We start from the raw sequence: 15,534 nt of genomic DNA on the forward strand, positions 1-15,534 counted from the left end.
TCAAAACATGGGGCAGAAGATCCTTGAAAGAACATTCTCTACACAACTTGAGAGGTCTGTCTTAGAAGAGACCTAGAAGAGAAGAGAAAAGTTGCTAAGGTTAGCAAGCAAGGAAGCACGAGTCTTATATTTCTTCTTTGGTAAATTCACATTGTGTAAGTTTAAGGTATACAACATAATGACTTGATGTATATATTATATAACAATTACCACAAGGAAAAATAGAATTATCAAAATGTGACACTTTTGTTAAAAGGTGTTATTGCTGCATTAAATTGGAAATACAGAAAATGTTTATAGTCTCATTTTCCATTATAGGATGTCTTTGAAATGCATTTTGCAAAGATCCCAGATGAACCTGTTGAGAGTATGCCTGTATGCTACATCAAAACAGATACCACAGAAGTCCATGATAGAGAAAGCAGAAGTGAAGCTTCCTCTGAAGATGACTCTTCTGGTGATTCTGAAGATGAACGAGTTCAACGTCTTGCAAAACTTCAGGAGCAGGTAGTTGATTGTATTGGTAAAAGTTTTGGTATTTTTGTGAGCTCTTGATGCAGATCTATTATAAAATGCTTTTTGTAGATTAAAAGCTGTTACATTTAGATCACTTAGCAACTGTGGCTTTATTTACTTATTGGCACATTTATAATGTTTAATAGTCTTTCTTACCCAAAGGTCTATATATCTTAAAATTCTGTTATTTATATTCTTAACCCCAATGAATGGATTCTCATTGAAATGATTTATATGATGTAATCCAAGATATTTTATGGATGAGATTTTAACATTGCTACCTTTTGTGATAAAAGGTTAACCTTCTCTGAACTCAAGCCTGAAACAAACAATTAAAAAGTTAAGATTACTGGAAATTTAATTTTCATGGTCTGGTTATAGATGAATACCTAAGTTTATGGGTTGAGCACATGATAGTATTTCTAATTTAGTGTATGCCCTTCAAAATAATGAATTCATGAAATAAAATAAGAACCTGAAGGACATGAATTTCAGCATAGTCCTGACTTTTGAGTGCCTTCATTTTTTTTCTGATGTCTTTACTTAGAGCCGTGAATGTTTATAGAATTTTTTCTTTATCAGCTGAAAGCTGTTCATCAACAGCTACAAGTTCTATCCCAAGTACCTTTCCGTAAGCTAAAGAAAAAGAATAAGTCTAAAAGGGAAAAGAAGAAAGAAAAGGTTAATAACAGAGATGAAAATCCAAGGAAAAAGTTTAAGCAAATGAAATTAAAGGAAAAGTCTAAAAGCAAGTAAGTATCTTTTATTAAAAATGCCTTATTCAAATCATAATATTATCTCAAATAATTTTGATTAAATTTAATTTTTGTTTAGTCAGCCAAAGAAGAGGAAACAGCAGGTGTTGGCTCTGAAACCTGAAGATGATGCTAATGCTAAACCTATGAACTATGATGAGAAAAGGCAGTTAAGCTTGGATATAAACAAACTCCCTGGAGATAAACTTGGGCGGGTTGTTCATATAATACAATCAAGAGAGCCTTCACTGAGAAATTCCAACCCTGATGAGATAGAGATAGACTTTGAAACACTAAAAGCATCAACACTGCGAGAACTAGAAAAGTATGTTGCTGCATGTCTAAGAAAAAGACCACTAAAGCCTCATGGTATGTATTTCTGTGTAGCAGTAGAGGTCAGTCTGGTATTTGTTTTTGTTTTTGGGAATACTCTTTTTTCCTCTTAAATCCTATAGGTAAGAAGATAATGAAGTCCAGAGAAGAATTTCATTCACAGAAAAAACAGGAGTTGGAAAAGCGGTTACTAGAGGTCAATAATCAGTTAAACTGTAGAAAACGTCAACCAAAATGTAGGTGGCAGTCCTTTAAATGTTCCTTTGATGATGTAATTCTGGTAGCCTTGTAACGTACTTCCCTATTTTGTAGCTGAGAAGACGCAGTCATCCAAGGCTGTTGGAAGTGGTTCCCGATTAAGCGAAAGCAGTAGCAGCAGCAGCAGCAGCAGCAGCAGCAGCAGCAGCAGCAGCAGCAGCTCCTCAGAGACTGAAAGCAGTAGCAGTGATTCAGGCTCCTCAGACAGCAGTGATTCTGAATCAGGTTAGCTGTCCCCTTAAGTGTACTTGTGTTTGTGCGGAAATTTTTTCCTTGTACTATTGAGACTTCGATTTTTAGGAAACGTCTGTCACTTACCCAGAACCTATGGTTTGGATGCCACACTTATTATTGAATTGCATGTTGAAAATCTTACTATTTTCTTTAAAAGATGCCGTGTAAAATGAAACTTCATATTACACATATGTGACTTAGAGGTGTGTAACATCGAAAATAAGTTTACTAAAGGTGGGATAGTTTCTTAATATATAACACCAGATCTTAATGCGAGAAAATAACAAATAATAAAATTCCAGTCTTCATTTTTTTATAAAGTGAAGGATTATTTGAGAACATTTACTCTCTGTGATGTATCAGACTACTGTAATGTTGCAGTTATGTCCCGTTGTGACAATATATTCTGACTGAATATATTGAATGATTTCATCATTTTGAATTAAGCCAGTCATCCCAGAAAATGTTTAAAGGAGAATTTTATTCACTTCTGTGTTTTCTTCATTGTAGAATATTATCTTCCATTCATAGAAAAATGTACTTCAAATTGAGATTTCCAGTTATGCTGAAGTACCATATTACCTTGGGTAGATTTTCATCAACTGTATCAAGCTTAACTCATTCATGTTTTGTTTGTGCTGTTTCACTGATGGTCATGTAGTTGACAAGTAATCACTGCCCCAAGGATGCCCAAGTGGCATTCCATCATTATCCACCAGAAGGCATGTTCAGAATATAGAGCACTTTTCTACCCCAAATTTTGCTTTATTTTGAATGAGATGCTTCTTGTTTGTCATGAGATTCAGTTCTCTTCAAAAAAAAAAAAAAAAAAAAATCCTACACAGAATATTGTCACATCAGGGATTCTTACCTTTTGTAAGAACACCCCTCTTATTTCACTGTGGTAGTAAAGTCTTGCTGGCTTGGAGTCCCTTTTGTTTCACTTTTGGTTCTGTTCAGTTTGCGTTTATGTGGTGCTGATTGCTGCATTTTGTTTTTACATTTCTAAAGTATATAGTGGTAAACATTTTTGTTGGATTTGTCATACTAGAAAATTTTTAAATTGATTTAGGGCTGTAATTATACGTTATTTTCTTATATTTGACAATAAAGCATAAAACAATGCTGGAAAAACTAAAGTTGCATTTAGAATTTTAAATTGTAATAATTAGCATTTGTAACTTCATCTAATAAAGCATTTGTGGCCTAATAAGTTACAGCACTTTGTCTTTTATTTGTAAGATAAAGCTGTTTGAGTTATCTAATTATATATTGGCTACTGATCAATAGATGCCTTAAGCATTAGTGGAAAAGTGATATATACAGAGTGCTTCAATAAAATACCTTAATTTCAGTTTCTGATAGATTCTTCCAACACACTGCTTGAAGGAAAGATGTTTATCATCTACTATGTGTTCTTAGAATGGTTCTTATATATGTTTTCCTAACTTTCCAGTGGAATAACTTGGCCTCAGAATTATAATTTTTTTTAACACATTTGTGTTGAATTTTTATTTTATGACTGATGTCCTTGTTTAATGTTATCTTTCTATAACAAGTACTGTTTTTAAAAACATTGTTAAAATCAAAGTAGCACATTGTTATGTTTCAACCTACATTATGAGGGTATATAGGTTTGTGACACTAAGGTCAGTTTTTCTTACATGATAGTATGAATTTGTGAATTTCTTTGAAATTTTTATTGTTTTATAAACATTCAAACTGTGTACTTGGAAACACACTTACATGCATGTTATAAATTGCAAACTCAGTGCTTACCTTAAATGAGCATTAAGTTCTCTCCTGTTTTTTTGTTTTTGTTTTTGCTTTATTTGCTTAACAAAATAAATTAGTAAATGAAGCAATAGGACCTTTGTCTTAAATATTAACTTCACTTGTACCCATTAAAATACCATAAGGCTTTTTACTTCTGGTGTGTAAGCTGAGAACATTTTTTACTTTCTTGACAAAAACTATAAATGAAAGGATTGTAAATTATGAAAAATAATGAAGTCATATCATAGCAATAATAATGCTTAATGCAAAATAGTAAAAAGCATCTGCTATTCTTAATTATGTATATGACATTATCAAAGAGCAGACAACAAATCCCAAATCAAGTCTCAGGGTAGAGGGAAATGGAGCTACTTACTGAGAAAATACAATTTGTGAAAATTAGGAATGTCAGCAAAAACTTTATCTGTTACATAAGTACAAATTAACTGAAAAAATATATAAGATTTTGTAGCTTTTAAATTTATTGTGGTTTGTTCAGAACTTAAACTTAGAGTTAGAATATCTTCATTGCCATAACTCTGGTTAATAAGGCTTTTGATTATTCAAGATAGGAGATAAGAATATATTTTCATTTCAAAACTTTAATAGAGGAAAGTTTTCTGATAGAAAGATATTGATCTTTAGCAATTTTTCTTAACCTTTTTAATACCTGCCTTCTAGAATTTTATAGCAGTTTGGCTATATGCAATTTCCTTAGCAAAATCATAATCTTTTGTAATTTTGGTTATCAAGGATGGAGCTCTAAATTAACTTTTATTAGTTCCTTAATATTGATTCATAGTTCTTTAATTATCCTTATTATGAGCTGCTCTGTCTTTACTGCAGTAGCATTCTGTTTAGATGTGTGAAATGTTTGAATGGTAACATCTGTGAAAAACATTTAAGTGTTGTAAATTGTGTTACAGTTGTTTATTCCACATTATTTAAATGATTATATTTCATGTATTTTCAAACCTTATTTTATGCACTTTTGAAAAATACAGGCTCAATTCTGCTTTATTAAATAAGATTAATTAAATGGCCAAGCTGTGATTTCCAAGGAAAGTTTTATTTAAAAATTCTTTAATTAAAATTTCAAACAAGATATTGAATCAGTTCTAAGGTGGAATTGGAATGAAATCCCAAATCTTTGAAAAATATAAATGAGATATCTTTGGAGTAAAATCAGTACTTGATTGCAGATTTGTTGTGTTTTGGTTTTATCACTTAAATTATTTTCTTGACTGACATCAGTGTATGCAAATTGTCATGTGTAGCTTAGTCAAGAACATTTATTAAACATTGGTAAAAATGTAACCCTTTTCTAAATGATTTTTCATAACCTTCAAAATATCATCAAATATCAGATCAAATATGTAAATGAGATTTGACAGTAAAATGAATTCCAGATGCTTATATCCTATGTTAGCTGGGATTTGCTAGTATGTACACAAAACCTATTGAAAGTTTTCTTCTTCTTCTTTTTCTTTTTTTTTTTTTTTTTCCTACTGATAGTTTTCTAATTCTCCACAGCTTTGGCTATCTTGAGTGCTATAATAGGGAGGAATATAACTAATAGATTCAATTCCATAGATAATATTACTGAGAATCAAATGGGATCATCTCATTGGTGGTAGTACTTTTAATTGAAATCTTAAAGAAAATAACTTAAGGAACTGTCTAAATGTTAGCTCAGATACTTGATTAGTGTGGAATAGAATTATTTTTCAGGGGGGGCAGCTGAGTGGCTCAGTCGGTTAAGCGTCCGACTTCGGCTCAGGTCATGATTTCAGGGTTTGTGGGTTCGAGCCCTGTGTCAAGCTCTGTGCTGACAGCTCAGAGCCTGGAGCCAGCTTTAGATTCTGTGTCTCTCTCTCTCTGCCCCTCCCCTGTTCATGCTCTGTCTCTCTCTGAATCTCTCTCTCTCTCTCAAAAATAAAATAAACATTAAAAACAAAAAAAGGAATATTTTTCAGGAATGTTTATAATTTCAGTTGTTTAATAGTTACACTCAAACTCAGTGGTTATGGCATCAATTCTTCACCTGATTAAGACAAAGTAAATTTGTCACTTCATTCATTAGACTTTTTGCTTTTATTGGCTTCAGTGTAATATTCAGAGGAGGAAAGTTATGAAGCCCTTTAACAGTTTCTTTTTTAAAAACACTTACTTAGTTATGGGTGACTTACAAACAGGACTAAAACAATTTCTCTTTTTAGTTTTACAACCTAGGTTTTCTGTAGAAGTGATGAGGATATGATTTTTTTTTTCATGCAAGGGGAAAAAGGACAAAATGGACTTGGTTCAAGTCCAGATTTTGTTATACCTTTTTTAGGCGGAGAATGGTTTAGTGCATGTAGGAAGTACACAATGACAGTTGGGGAATACTCTTTGGCATTTAAGAGAAATGATTAGTTTATCACTTAAAATTTTAAAACTATGATGACTTTCTCATCAACTATAGTATTTTCAAAGCACTAGAAAGATAAATTCAAAGACCCAGCTTTGATTAAAAACCTATATATATTGAGGTCCACGCTTGAGCCTTGAGTCTTTGAAAAAGAGTGATAAATTTTGTCTTGTGTATTTAAAAATTATCTGTTCAAAAATGGGTCTTGTGTATTTAAAAATTATCTGTTCAAAAATGGGTAAATTTTGTCTTGTGTATTTAAAAATTATCTGTTCAAAAATGGGTCTTCCTGAATAAGCAGGCTGTCTAGAATAGTATTTTCTCAGTATGTTAGATCACCTGCAAAACTTTTAAACTAGTGTCCAAACCTGAATTAAATATAGAATGGGGCTAGATATATGTGATATCTAAGTATCCCAAGTAACTTTAATACGCTGCTATGTTTGAGAACCATTGACCTAGGGGGTTTTTTGTTTCTACCTTTTTAAATTTTTTTTTTTTGTTATAAATGTTTATTTATTTTTGAGAGGGAGGGATAGCACAAATGGGGGAGTGTTGGGGAAAGGGGGACCACAGAATCTGAAGCAGGCCTCAGGCTCTGAGCTGTCAGCCCAAAGCCCAATGCGGGACTCGAACCCACAAACCTGAGCTGAAGTTTGATGCTAAACCAATCGAGCCACTCAGGCGCCCCAGTTTCCACTTTTTGTACTTGGGTTGTGTTTATATATTAAAATAAGTACCAGACACTTCAATGAAAATTGCCAAAGCAGTCTGTAAAGGGAGCACATTTTTTTAGTTCAAAGACAAATTGCTTATTTGGGTTTTTTTGTTTGTTTGGTTGGTTGGTTTTGGTTTTTTAACCAACAGACCATGTCTTAGGTGATAAGTTTGGGCAAATCATTTAACGTCTCTGGACATGCTTTTTTCCTATAAAATAAGGTAACAGAACCAGGTAGTGAATTCCAACTACCTTTTTAAACCCTGTTCTGTGTAACAGAAGTGTGATTTAGTTTTCTAATTCAAAATTCTTCAGTAATTTTTTTCCGCTATATATGGCATAACGTTCTGGTTTTGCATTATGGTATTATATTCATATTCAGCTTATTAAACTTTTCTTAGTCCATACTGTCTTCCTGATAACATTTGCTATATCTGGAGCATTTATCTCAGTGCTTTGATAGGTGATGGATATTAAACCAACTCTTTAATCAAATATTCAATTCCAGCTCTCTTTTATTCTATAATTAAAATTTTTTGCCTTAGTTTAAAATGAAAACTTTTTTTAATGTTTATTTTTGAGAGAGAGACAGAGAGCGAGCAGGGGAGAGGGGGCAGAGAGAGAGACACACACAGAATCCACAGCAGGCTCCAGGCTCTAAGCTGTCAGCACAGAGCCAGACACAGGGGCTCTAACTCAACGAACTGCGAGATTATGACCTGAGTTGAAGTCAGATGCTCAACCGAGCCACCCAGGCGCCCCTAAAATAAAAACTTTTCCATCAGAGTTTTATGTTGAGGTTTTGGGGGAGATGTGAAAATAGAACATATTACATAACATGCATAATATGCATTTGTTTAGTAGTTCACATATATTACCCAATTTGAATCTCTTAAGGTGGGTATGCATATTATCACAGTTCCCTGGAGAAATTAGTTGACAGTATATATGTTGTCACTATAGTGCTCAGTTTCATTAAGATTTGCAAGACCTGAAGAGCTTCTTCACTAACTGAAAGGGGATCTTAAACTCGATAGTGAAAATGTATATGTTTGCCTTTTAACTACAAGGGCCAGGAACTCATAAACAGTTTTATGTTTTATGTTTCTAGAAAGTCAACTATGTAAAAGTAGAATGAGAATCAAAATGCTGAGTTTTAGGCTGTCATTAATTATTCTTCTGTCCATAGTCTAAGACTTTTATGAAACATACTGTATCGGATGGTTTTGACCTTTTTTTATTGCAGTATAACTGACATACAATATTAGTTTCAGGTGTACAACATAGTGATTTGGCATTTGTGTACTTTGCAAAATAATGACTACAGTAAGTCTAGTTACCATTGTAGTTTAAAAAATTTTGATGCCTTTTCCTAGTGTCTTCAGATTCAGAGAATTTTTAAAATTCTGAGCTATTATATCAGAAAACTAAGATAACGCCCTTGAATTTTTTAGTAGAACACTAATATATGTCATATTTTATTATACTTAAGAGTCTATGTAAATTGTAGAATAATGTAGTTTGGGTGCATATTTGAATATTTAAGATAGCTGTGTAGATGTGCATATATTATATGATCATATTAATGAAGTCTGTTTTTTTTGTTCAAAGCTGAAACCATAATTTATCCCCTAAATGTGACAGCTACCTGGATCTATACCCTCAATCTTTCCTGTCTATATTCTTCCCTTCCCTTCCACCTCGCCCCCAACACTTAAATAATACTTAGTGGAGTGACATTAAGATGGTTCGTGTCATTTCAAAACTTGAATTCTTTAAACTAAAGCACGTCATTGAGTGGCATTTAGCAATTTTAACAATGTCCAGCATCAAACATTTTAGGAGAGGAAAGAACAGTAACACATCCAGTGGAAACTGATGGCATTTCAGGAAGCAGAAGGTAATTATTAAAATTAGAACGTTTTAAGTTTGAATAAGATTTGGTATTAACCAGCTTTGGTGCCCTGGAGCCTGAAACAAATAATGCTAAGGTGGCTCATCAATGCCCACCTGGAGAGATGGGTCAAGGCATTAACTGGCAGTTTGGTGCTTTATTGCACTGGCCTAGGCTTATGATTGGGGAGGACAGCGCCAGAAAATATTGTAAGATAAAGAAAGGAACTTATGAGTAGCATGTCAGAGATCTCTTTTTATATCTACTGTACCACCAGTGTCTGCTGTCAAGGTATTTCTAAAGGTAAAGAAGGTACTATAAAAACCATTTGTTACAACATAGTTGAGGCTGCCAAATAACTAGAGAGTAAATAAATAATTGTTTGGGATCTTCCCATAATGCTTAGTAAGCAGAGCAGACTTTACCATGAAATCAAATAGCTTCACTTTTCATAAAAGACTGTATCCTCTCAGATCAGTGATATATCCTTCTCTTATAGTAAGTTCTTAATTATTTTAATTAAGTTCCTTGTGGCTGTATTTATGGCTACTTGGTAAAAGATGATTTTGCTATAATTCATTCTACTTGTTTAAAACCTTATCTGTGTTGTAACTTGTTCCTGTTTAAACTGTCGCTTATTCAAGCTCTTTACTATGCTGTTCTTTTTTGCCTAAATGATCCAAATTGAAATTTGTGAGTGGATATTTATTCAATTATGTGGAAAAGAAAATATCCCCTTTAAAACGCAAGTATCTCTTTAGAATTTTGACTGATTCAAAGGGCAAAAACCTGGTAACTATAAGAATTTCTTGATTTAAGAGGTTGGTATTAAAGACATTTTCCTGAGATGGCCGTTCTATTTTTAATATGAAAACAATTTATAATTTAAATCGTAAGGTTTTAAGCTAACAAATATTGAAATATTTATTTATATACATTTGCAGAAATGTTTCCTAAATTTACTGAAGCAAAACAGAATGATTCTCCTAAAGAACAAGTAAAGGTAAGTTAATTCCTCCTTTTTTACCTTAGAATTTAAAAATGTATGTTATAACTCAACTGGTATAGTAGTAGCTTCTTTAAAATTTGTTTTGATTTTGTTTATAACGAAGAGCTGTCACATTTTCAGTTTGTCAACTAAATACTCAAAGATTTCTTCTTAAAATTGAATACAGGAAGTATTTGGCTACATTTTTCTAATAAGATATAACTGTTCTATAAATCATATTAGAAGAACAAATGATAGAAGTTTTGAGTTAGTCTTGAGAGTAAATACAGAAGAAAGGCCTTGCTTTCCCTATGTGCACACAGTAGGATGTAGGGTGCACACAGTAAGGTGGGATTTCTAAAGGGAGTAGGAAAATGGTAGGCAGGGTTTCTAAAGATAAAGCTTATAATTACCGGCTACTAATTTTAGCACATCTATCATTAGTAGTTGACATGCTTTGACAAGGATAGAAGTAATTTTATCTCTTACTAAACTAATTCAAGTTGTAATTCTCATTAAAGCTTTAATCCTCTATACCTTCCTGAATATAGAATTACAGGTATATACCTTTATTAAATTATAAATTAACATCATCTAACTAGGTTACAGATGTACAACATAAATACGTGTGTTGAGGGAGCTCTCTATTATAATTATATCTTATCTTATATATATTATATAAGAGATATATATAATCATCCTGTTAAGAGGTTGCATGATTAGTGCGATCATCTATTTTCATAACTGAGAAAATGTAGAAGGAATATATATACTATCTGAAGGAGAAAATGCTTAAAATGGCTTTTAAACTACAGGGAAGGGAAAGAAATGGTTAGTACATTGACACAGATTAGGGACTTACTTTTTCTAAACAGAGGTAGTAGTGTGAAGAGAGGCAAAGAAGCACAGAAGTTGTGTTCAGGGAAAAATGGCAGCAGAGGGTATTTGTCAGGGATTAGTTGGCTTGGGGGACATAATAAAGAGGGCTTTGGACACCCAGATGAAGTGGTAATTAATTTGGTAGACAAGAATGAGTTCTCAAAGGTACAGATTGTCTGTTGCCATAGATTTTAGTGGAATCAAAATTATATCAATGAACTTTGAAAGCATCCTCAATACATAGCATATAAAATGCTGTCTTTTTATTTTAATGTTTATGAGGGAGGGAGGGAGGAAAGGAGGCAGCAGAGAGAGAGGGAGACACAGAATCGGAAGCAGGCTCCAGGCTCTGAGCTGTCAGCACAGAGCCTGATGTGAGGCTCGAACTCACAGACTGAGATCATGACCTGGGCCGAAGTTGGATGCTCAACTGACTGAGCCACCCAGGTGCCTCTAGAATGCTCTCTTAATGATCTGTTTGTGGCCAGAATTTTTTCAGTGTCACTCACTGAGGAACAAAATGCCCGTTGATAATAAAAGAGGGAATTTTTTTAGAAATATGAGTAAATGCATATATTTGTGTGTTTCAGAAAGTGATTTTTTATTGATTTAAACCTCAGCATTTGACTTTAACTTTGCAGCTTGGGTCTATATTATTGTTGGAACATTTCTATGGCATTAGTTTTATTCAAGCTAGCATAGGTATTCATACACTTGCCTTATTTACTCACTCTAACCCCTTTATTAGATGGAGAAAGACTGTCTTACTGATCTCTGTACTATCTACAACTCAAAGCTTAGTAGATAAGGTACCTGGGCTTTGGTACTATAACTTAGCTTGTGACTAAATAATTGTGAGATTCTAGGAAAGTTGCTTTTATTATATCTGAGTCCTATTGTAAACTATAAACGGGGATAATAGTTATATTGAACTCATGAGATTATTGTGAGAATTGAAGAGCTTTATATAAAGGGTTTAGCCTGGTGCCTCACACATTGTAAGCATTTAATAAATGTTAGCTATATAATACAGTTGTTACTTACTAAATCAGAATTTTGTTGATAGTCTTACAGGTCAACTATCATGTGATTTTTACCCACCCTTCCCATTATGCCTATAATTCAGTAAGGTAAAGGGGGTAAAAGAAAGCAGATTAGTCTCTAGATTTGGTATAAAAGCTTACAGGAAAGCATTTGGAAATAAGCAGCACTATTTAATAACATATGTAAGTTTGTATGTATTATTAACTAAGATTATAGGCTTTGACTAACTCTACCTAAAACTATAGGATGGCCAAGTCTTTTAATCTTTCCACACCTTATTTTTCTCATCTGTAAGAATGGGATAATTATACCCTATAAGTTTGTATGACTTAAATAATTATATCATAGTTGAAGGTAGTTTTAAATTATATTCTTTTCCTCTCTGTTTCTACTTTTTTAGTTAAACTTCTTGTGTGGTTAAAACTCTGAAAGACAATTGTCTTTATCTTTGTCTTAACAGATACAGTCTTCTGTACAAGATGAAGCCTCTGCAAAAACTACCCTTTTTTGTCAGACTTCATATTCATGTGAAATACCACCAGATCACCATCAGTTAGCATTTAATCATCAAGAATTAGAACATTTACACAGTGTGCAAAACATTTCGTCTTTACAAATTCTGCCTCCCTCAGGTAAGAAATTAACTAGTTAATAACTACTAAATTTCAGGTTAGAAATAATCACTGAAGCACATAGTTAGAAATTATCTGCTTTATTTTTAAAGGTATTCATTACATTTGAATAAGAAAATTATATGTACAGTTCACATGCAATTTACTTTCATATAGATTATATACATTGGCTTGTGGGTCAAATACTAAAACCTTTCACTGCCAGAGCCCATACTACTGAGTTCTGAGCAGATTTGGGAAATGTAGCTCTAATTTCCATGATTCCTATTTGAGTTGGAAAGGTAGGATGGAATAAGGAAAAGATAGAGGTTTTATAGGTAGAGAAATAAATTTTATACATGAGAAGTAGTTTACAGCTAAGGAAACTTAGGACAAAAATACTTGCCTAGTGGTAGTTCCCATTTACCAAAATCATCTTCCAAACCTGGCTAAATTTTTATATTGTTACATTCATTTGACTACAAATATCTTGTCTGTTAGTCTTGTCAGAAGTGGAGTTATTGCCTGTCTCGTCCTGATTCTCCTGCCGTGTATGCCACAAACAATAATTCTCCGATACTGATGAGCCCAGCTTAAGGAGTACCTGAACCTTGAGATAGTATTCAGGTCTAGTCTAGAGTCAGGTGTGAATATTCCTCATCCATGTCGCCTTCCCTCTAGTAGGCTGCCCACCAGTTTCTATTTGGCCTTCCAAGGGCAGGGGTTTCTCCAAAGCAGAAGAAATTTCTAAATTGTTTTACTACAGTACAGATTAGGAGGAAGAGAGAAGTTTTGATCCTCCTTTAGTGCTTCCAGTGAAAGCTCTCTGTTCTGTGTTTGAGTATTTCATTTTGTATGTAACTCAAGTTATAGCTCTTCAGTGTGGAGAAGGGAATGGAGATCAAAATAGAAAATACCTAAAGCAACACTGGAAGGCATCCCAGGAATTAAAGAAAAAAAAAAAACAAAGATCCAAACTATAAAATATTTATATCCATCCTTTTGTGGAAAAAGGTTTTCAAAGTATGCAGGAGCATAACTGAAGATGTGTTAATTCTAGGTCATGAATTATCTTGAATGCAAGTGTTGCATTTGGGTCTTTTATTTTGCACACAACAAGTAGCTTTGTTTTTTGTTTTTTGTTTGTTTTTTTTAACGTTTATTTATTTTTGGGACAGAGAGAGACAGAGCATGAACAGGGGAGGGGCAGAGAGAGAGGGAGACACAGAATCTGAAACAGGCTCCAGGCTCTGAGCCATCAGCCCAGAGCCTGACGCGGGGCTCGAACTCACAGACTGCGAGATCGTGACCTGAGCTGTAGTCGGACGCTTAACCGACTGAGCCACCCAGGCGCCCCTAGCTTTGTTTTTTTTTAACGTTTATTCATTTTTGAGAGACAAAGCACAAGCAGGGGAGGGGCAGAGAGAGGGAGACACAGACACTTAAGCAGGCTTCAGGCTCTAGCTGTCAGCACAGAGCCCAACGCAGGGCTCAAACCCACGAACCGCGAGATCATGACCTGAGCCAAAGTCAGTCACCTAATCGACTGAGCCACCCAGGCGTCCCTCAACAACAAGTAGCTTTAAATAGTAGCCTAACAAAATCAGATTTTATAATCGGAACTGATTGCTGCTTAACTGTTTAGGGGACAGACAGATTTTAAGATGAAGATGCTCTGATGTAGGTGGAACCAAGTAAGGAAGCTGAGTGCTATGTAGTCTAGGAGAGAAATTATACGAGGACCATAACTGAGGCAGTAAGCATGGAAAGATGTGGATAAATTAGAAGAATATTTTTGTGGCACAGCGCATAGGCTTTGTTAGAATGAATGTCTCACCAAGGTATCATCCAATAGTTAGATTGAAAATAAGAGGCAGTGCTCACTTTGGGCATATTTGAGGTACTAGAGTATCTGATTAGAAATATATGACTAGAAGTAGGTTTCTAGAACTAATAGGATATAGCAAGAACTATAATTTATGAATCACCAGCGTATAGAAGCTACTTGAAGCTGTAAGAATGGATGAAAACATCCAGGAAAATGTACAAAGCGAGAAGAGGAAGGTTAAGGACGAAATTCTAGGAAACAAAACTTCCTCAGTAAAAATTTTAAAAAATTAGTTAAAAGACGATGTTATCAAATCACCAGAGTACAAAAGCGCCACAAGAGTATACTACAGTGCATTAAAGTAAGATGAGGAGTGAGGCTTAAAGTTGGCAGTTGAGATTTTTTACTTTCGCAAAAGGTTTTTTAGTGGCCATTGTGATTGAGGTAGAAGCCAGATTTTTGTAAATTGAGAAGTAATCTGAATGTAGCCAGTCTTTCAAGAAGTTTGTTGGAGAGGATAGCTGTAACTTTAACAGGAAAATAGGTGGGAGTTTTGTTTGTTTTGTTTTTTGGGGTTTTGGTGTTTTGTTTTTTGTTTGTTTTCTCAGACTGGGAGAAGTTGTTTTGTTATGTTTGAGTTTTTGAATCAGATTTGAGCATGTTTGAAGGTTGATCAGAAAGAGCCACAGTAGGGAAAGGTTGCTGTTTTCATTATAGCACTTTTGTAGAACAATTGATAGGGATAGCCCTGAAGAAGAAATAGACAATGGAAAACCAAAAGAATGCATTCATGATGGTCTTTTGTTCCTATTTTGAGAAAACACCCTATCTGTGAAAAGTCAGGCTTTCAATATCTAAGTCTTCAGTTGGGGTAAGTTTATTGTATTTTACTTCAATTTGGGCTTATATGTGATTGTGAGTAACATAGTGTGTAAAAGGAATTTTGTATGATGCCACAGATGCTATTCTGTTGCACTAACCAGGTTTTTCAGAACCCAGTGGTTTGCATTTGCTAACTGTAGGTGGCACTATGCCCAAGGGAAACTACAAATGTATACAAGCTAAAATATATATAGAAGTTTACTTTTCTGGAGTTTAATCTCGATGGAAATAAATTTTTGGTTAAGTCTTTTAAACAATAAAGATTTTTTTCACTTAAGTTTTCTTAACAAAAAAAACCTTGAAAAATGTTAGTACAGAAAAGCTTTAAGAAATTGAATCAAGTGTTGTCAGCTTTTCCCAAAATTACTGCCATCATCTCCATATGAACTAGAAGAAGCCTCTTTTTTT

At 33.8% G+C, this 15,534-nt stretch overlaps 1 protein-coding gene across 4 annotated transcripts in view; it reads left to right on the forward strand.

Annotated features, from left to right (window-relative positions):
* The window catches only part of BRDT (bromodomain testis associated), a 79,528-nt gene that overhangs the window by 35,631 nt on the left and 28,363 nt on the right, over nt 1-15,534 (forward strand). For all 4 annotated transcript variants that reach the window (XM_042952798.1, XM_042952799.1, XM_042952800.1 and 1 more), the window contains 7 exons: nt 319-507; nt 1,099-1,268; nt 1,351-1,640; nt 1,727-1,840; nt 1,917-2,087; nt 9,839-9,897; nt 12,266-12,437. In XM_042952798.1, the coding sequence (XP_042808732.1) occupies nt 319-507; nt 1,099-1,268; nt 1,351-1,640; nt 1,727-1,840; nt 1,917-2,087; nt 9,839-9,897; nt 12,266-12,437 (1,165 nt within the window). The remainder of the gene's footprint in view (nt 1-318; nt 508-1,098; nt 1,269-1,350; nt 1,641-1,726; nt 1,841-1,916; nt 2,088-9,838; nt 9,898-12,265; nt 12,438-15,534) is intronic.

This window comes from Panthera leo, chromosome C1 (assembly GCF_018350215.1).
Source record: "Panthera leo isolate Ple1 chromosome C1, P.leo_Ple1_pat1.1, whole genome shotgun sequence".
Taxonomy (NCBI): domain Eukaryota; kingdom Metazoa; phylum Chordata; class Mammalia; order Carnivora; family Felidae; genus Panthera; species Panthera leo.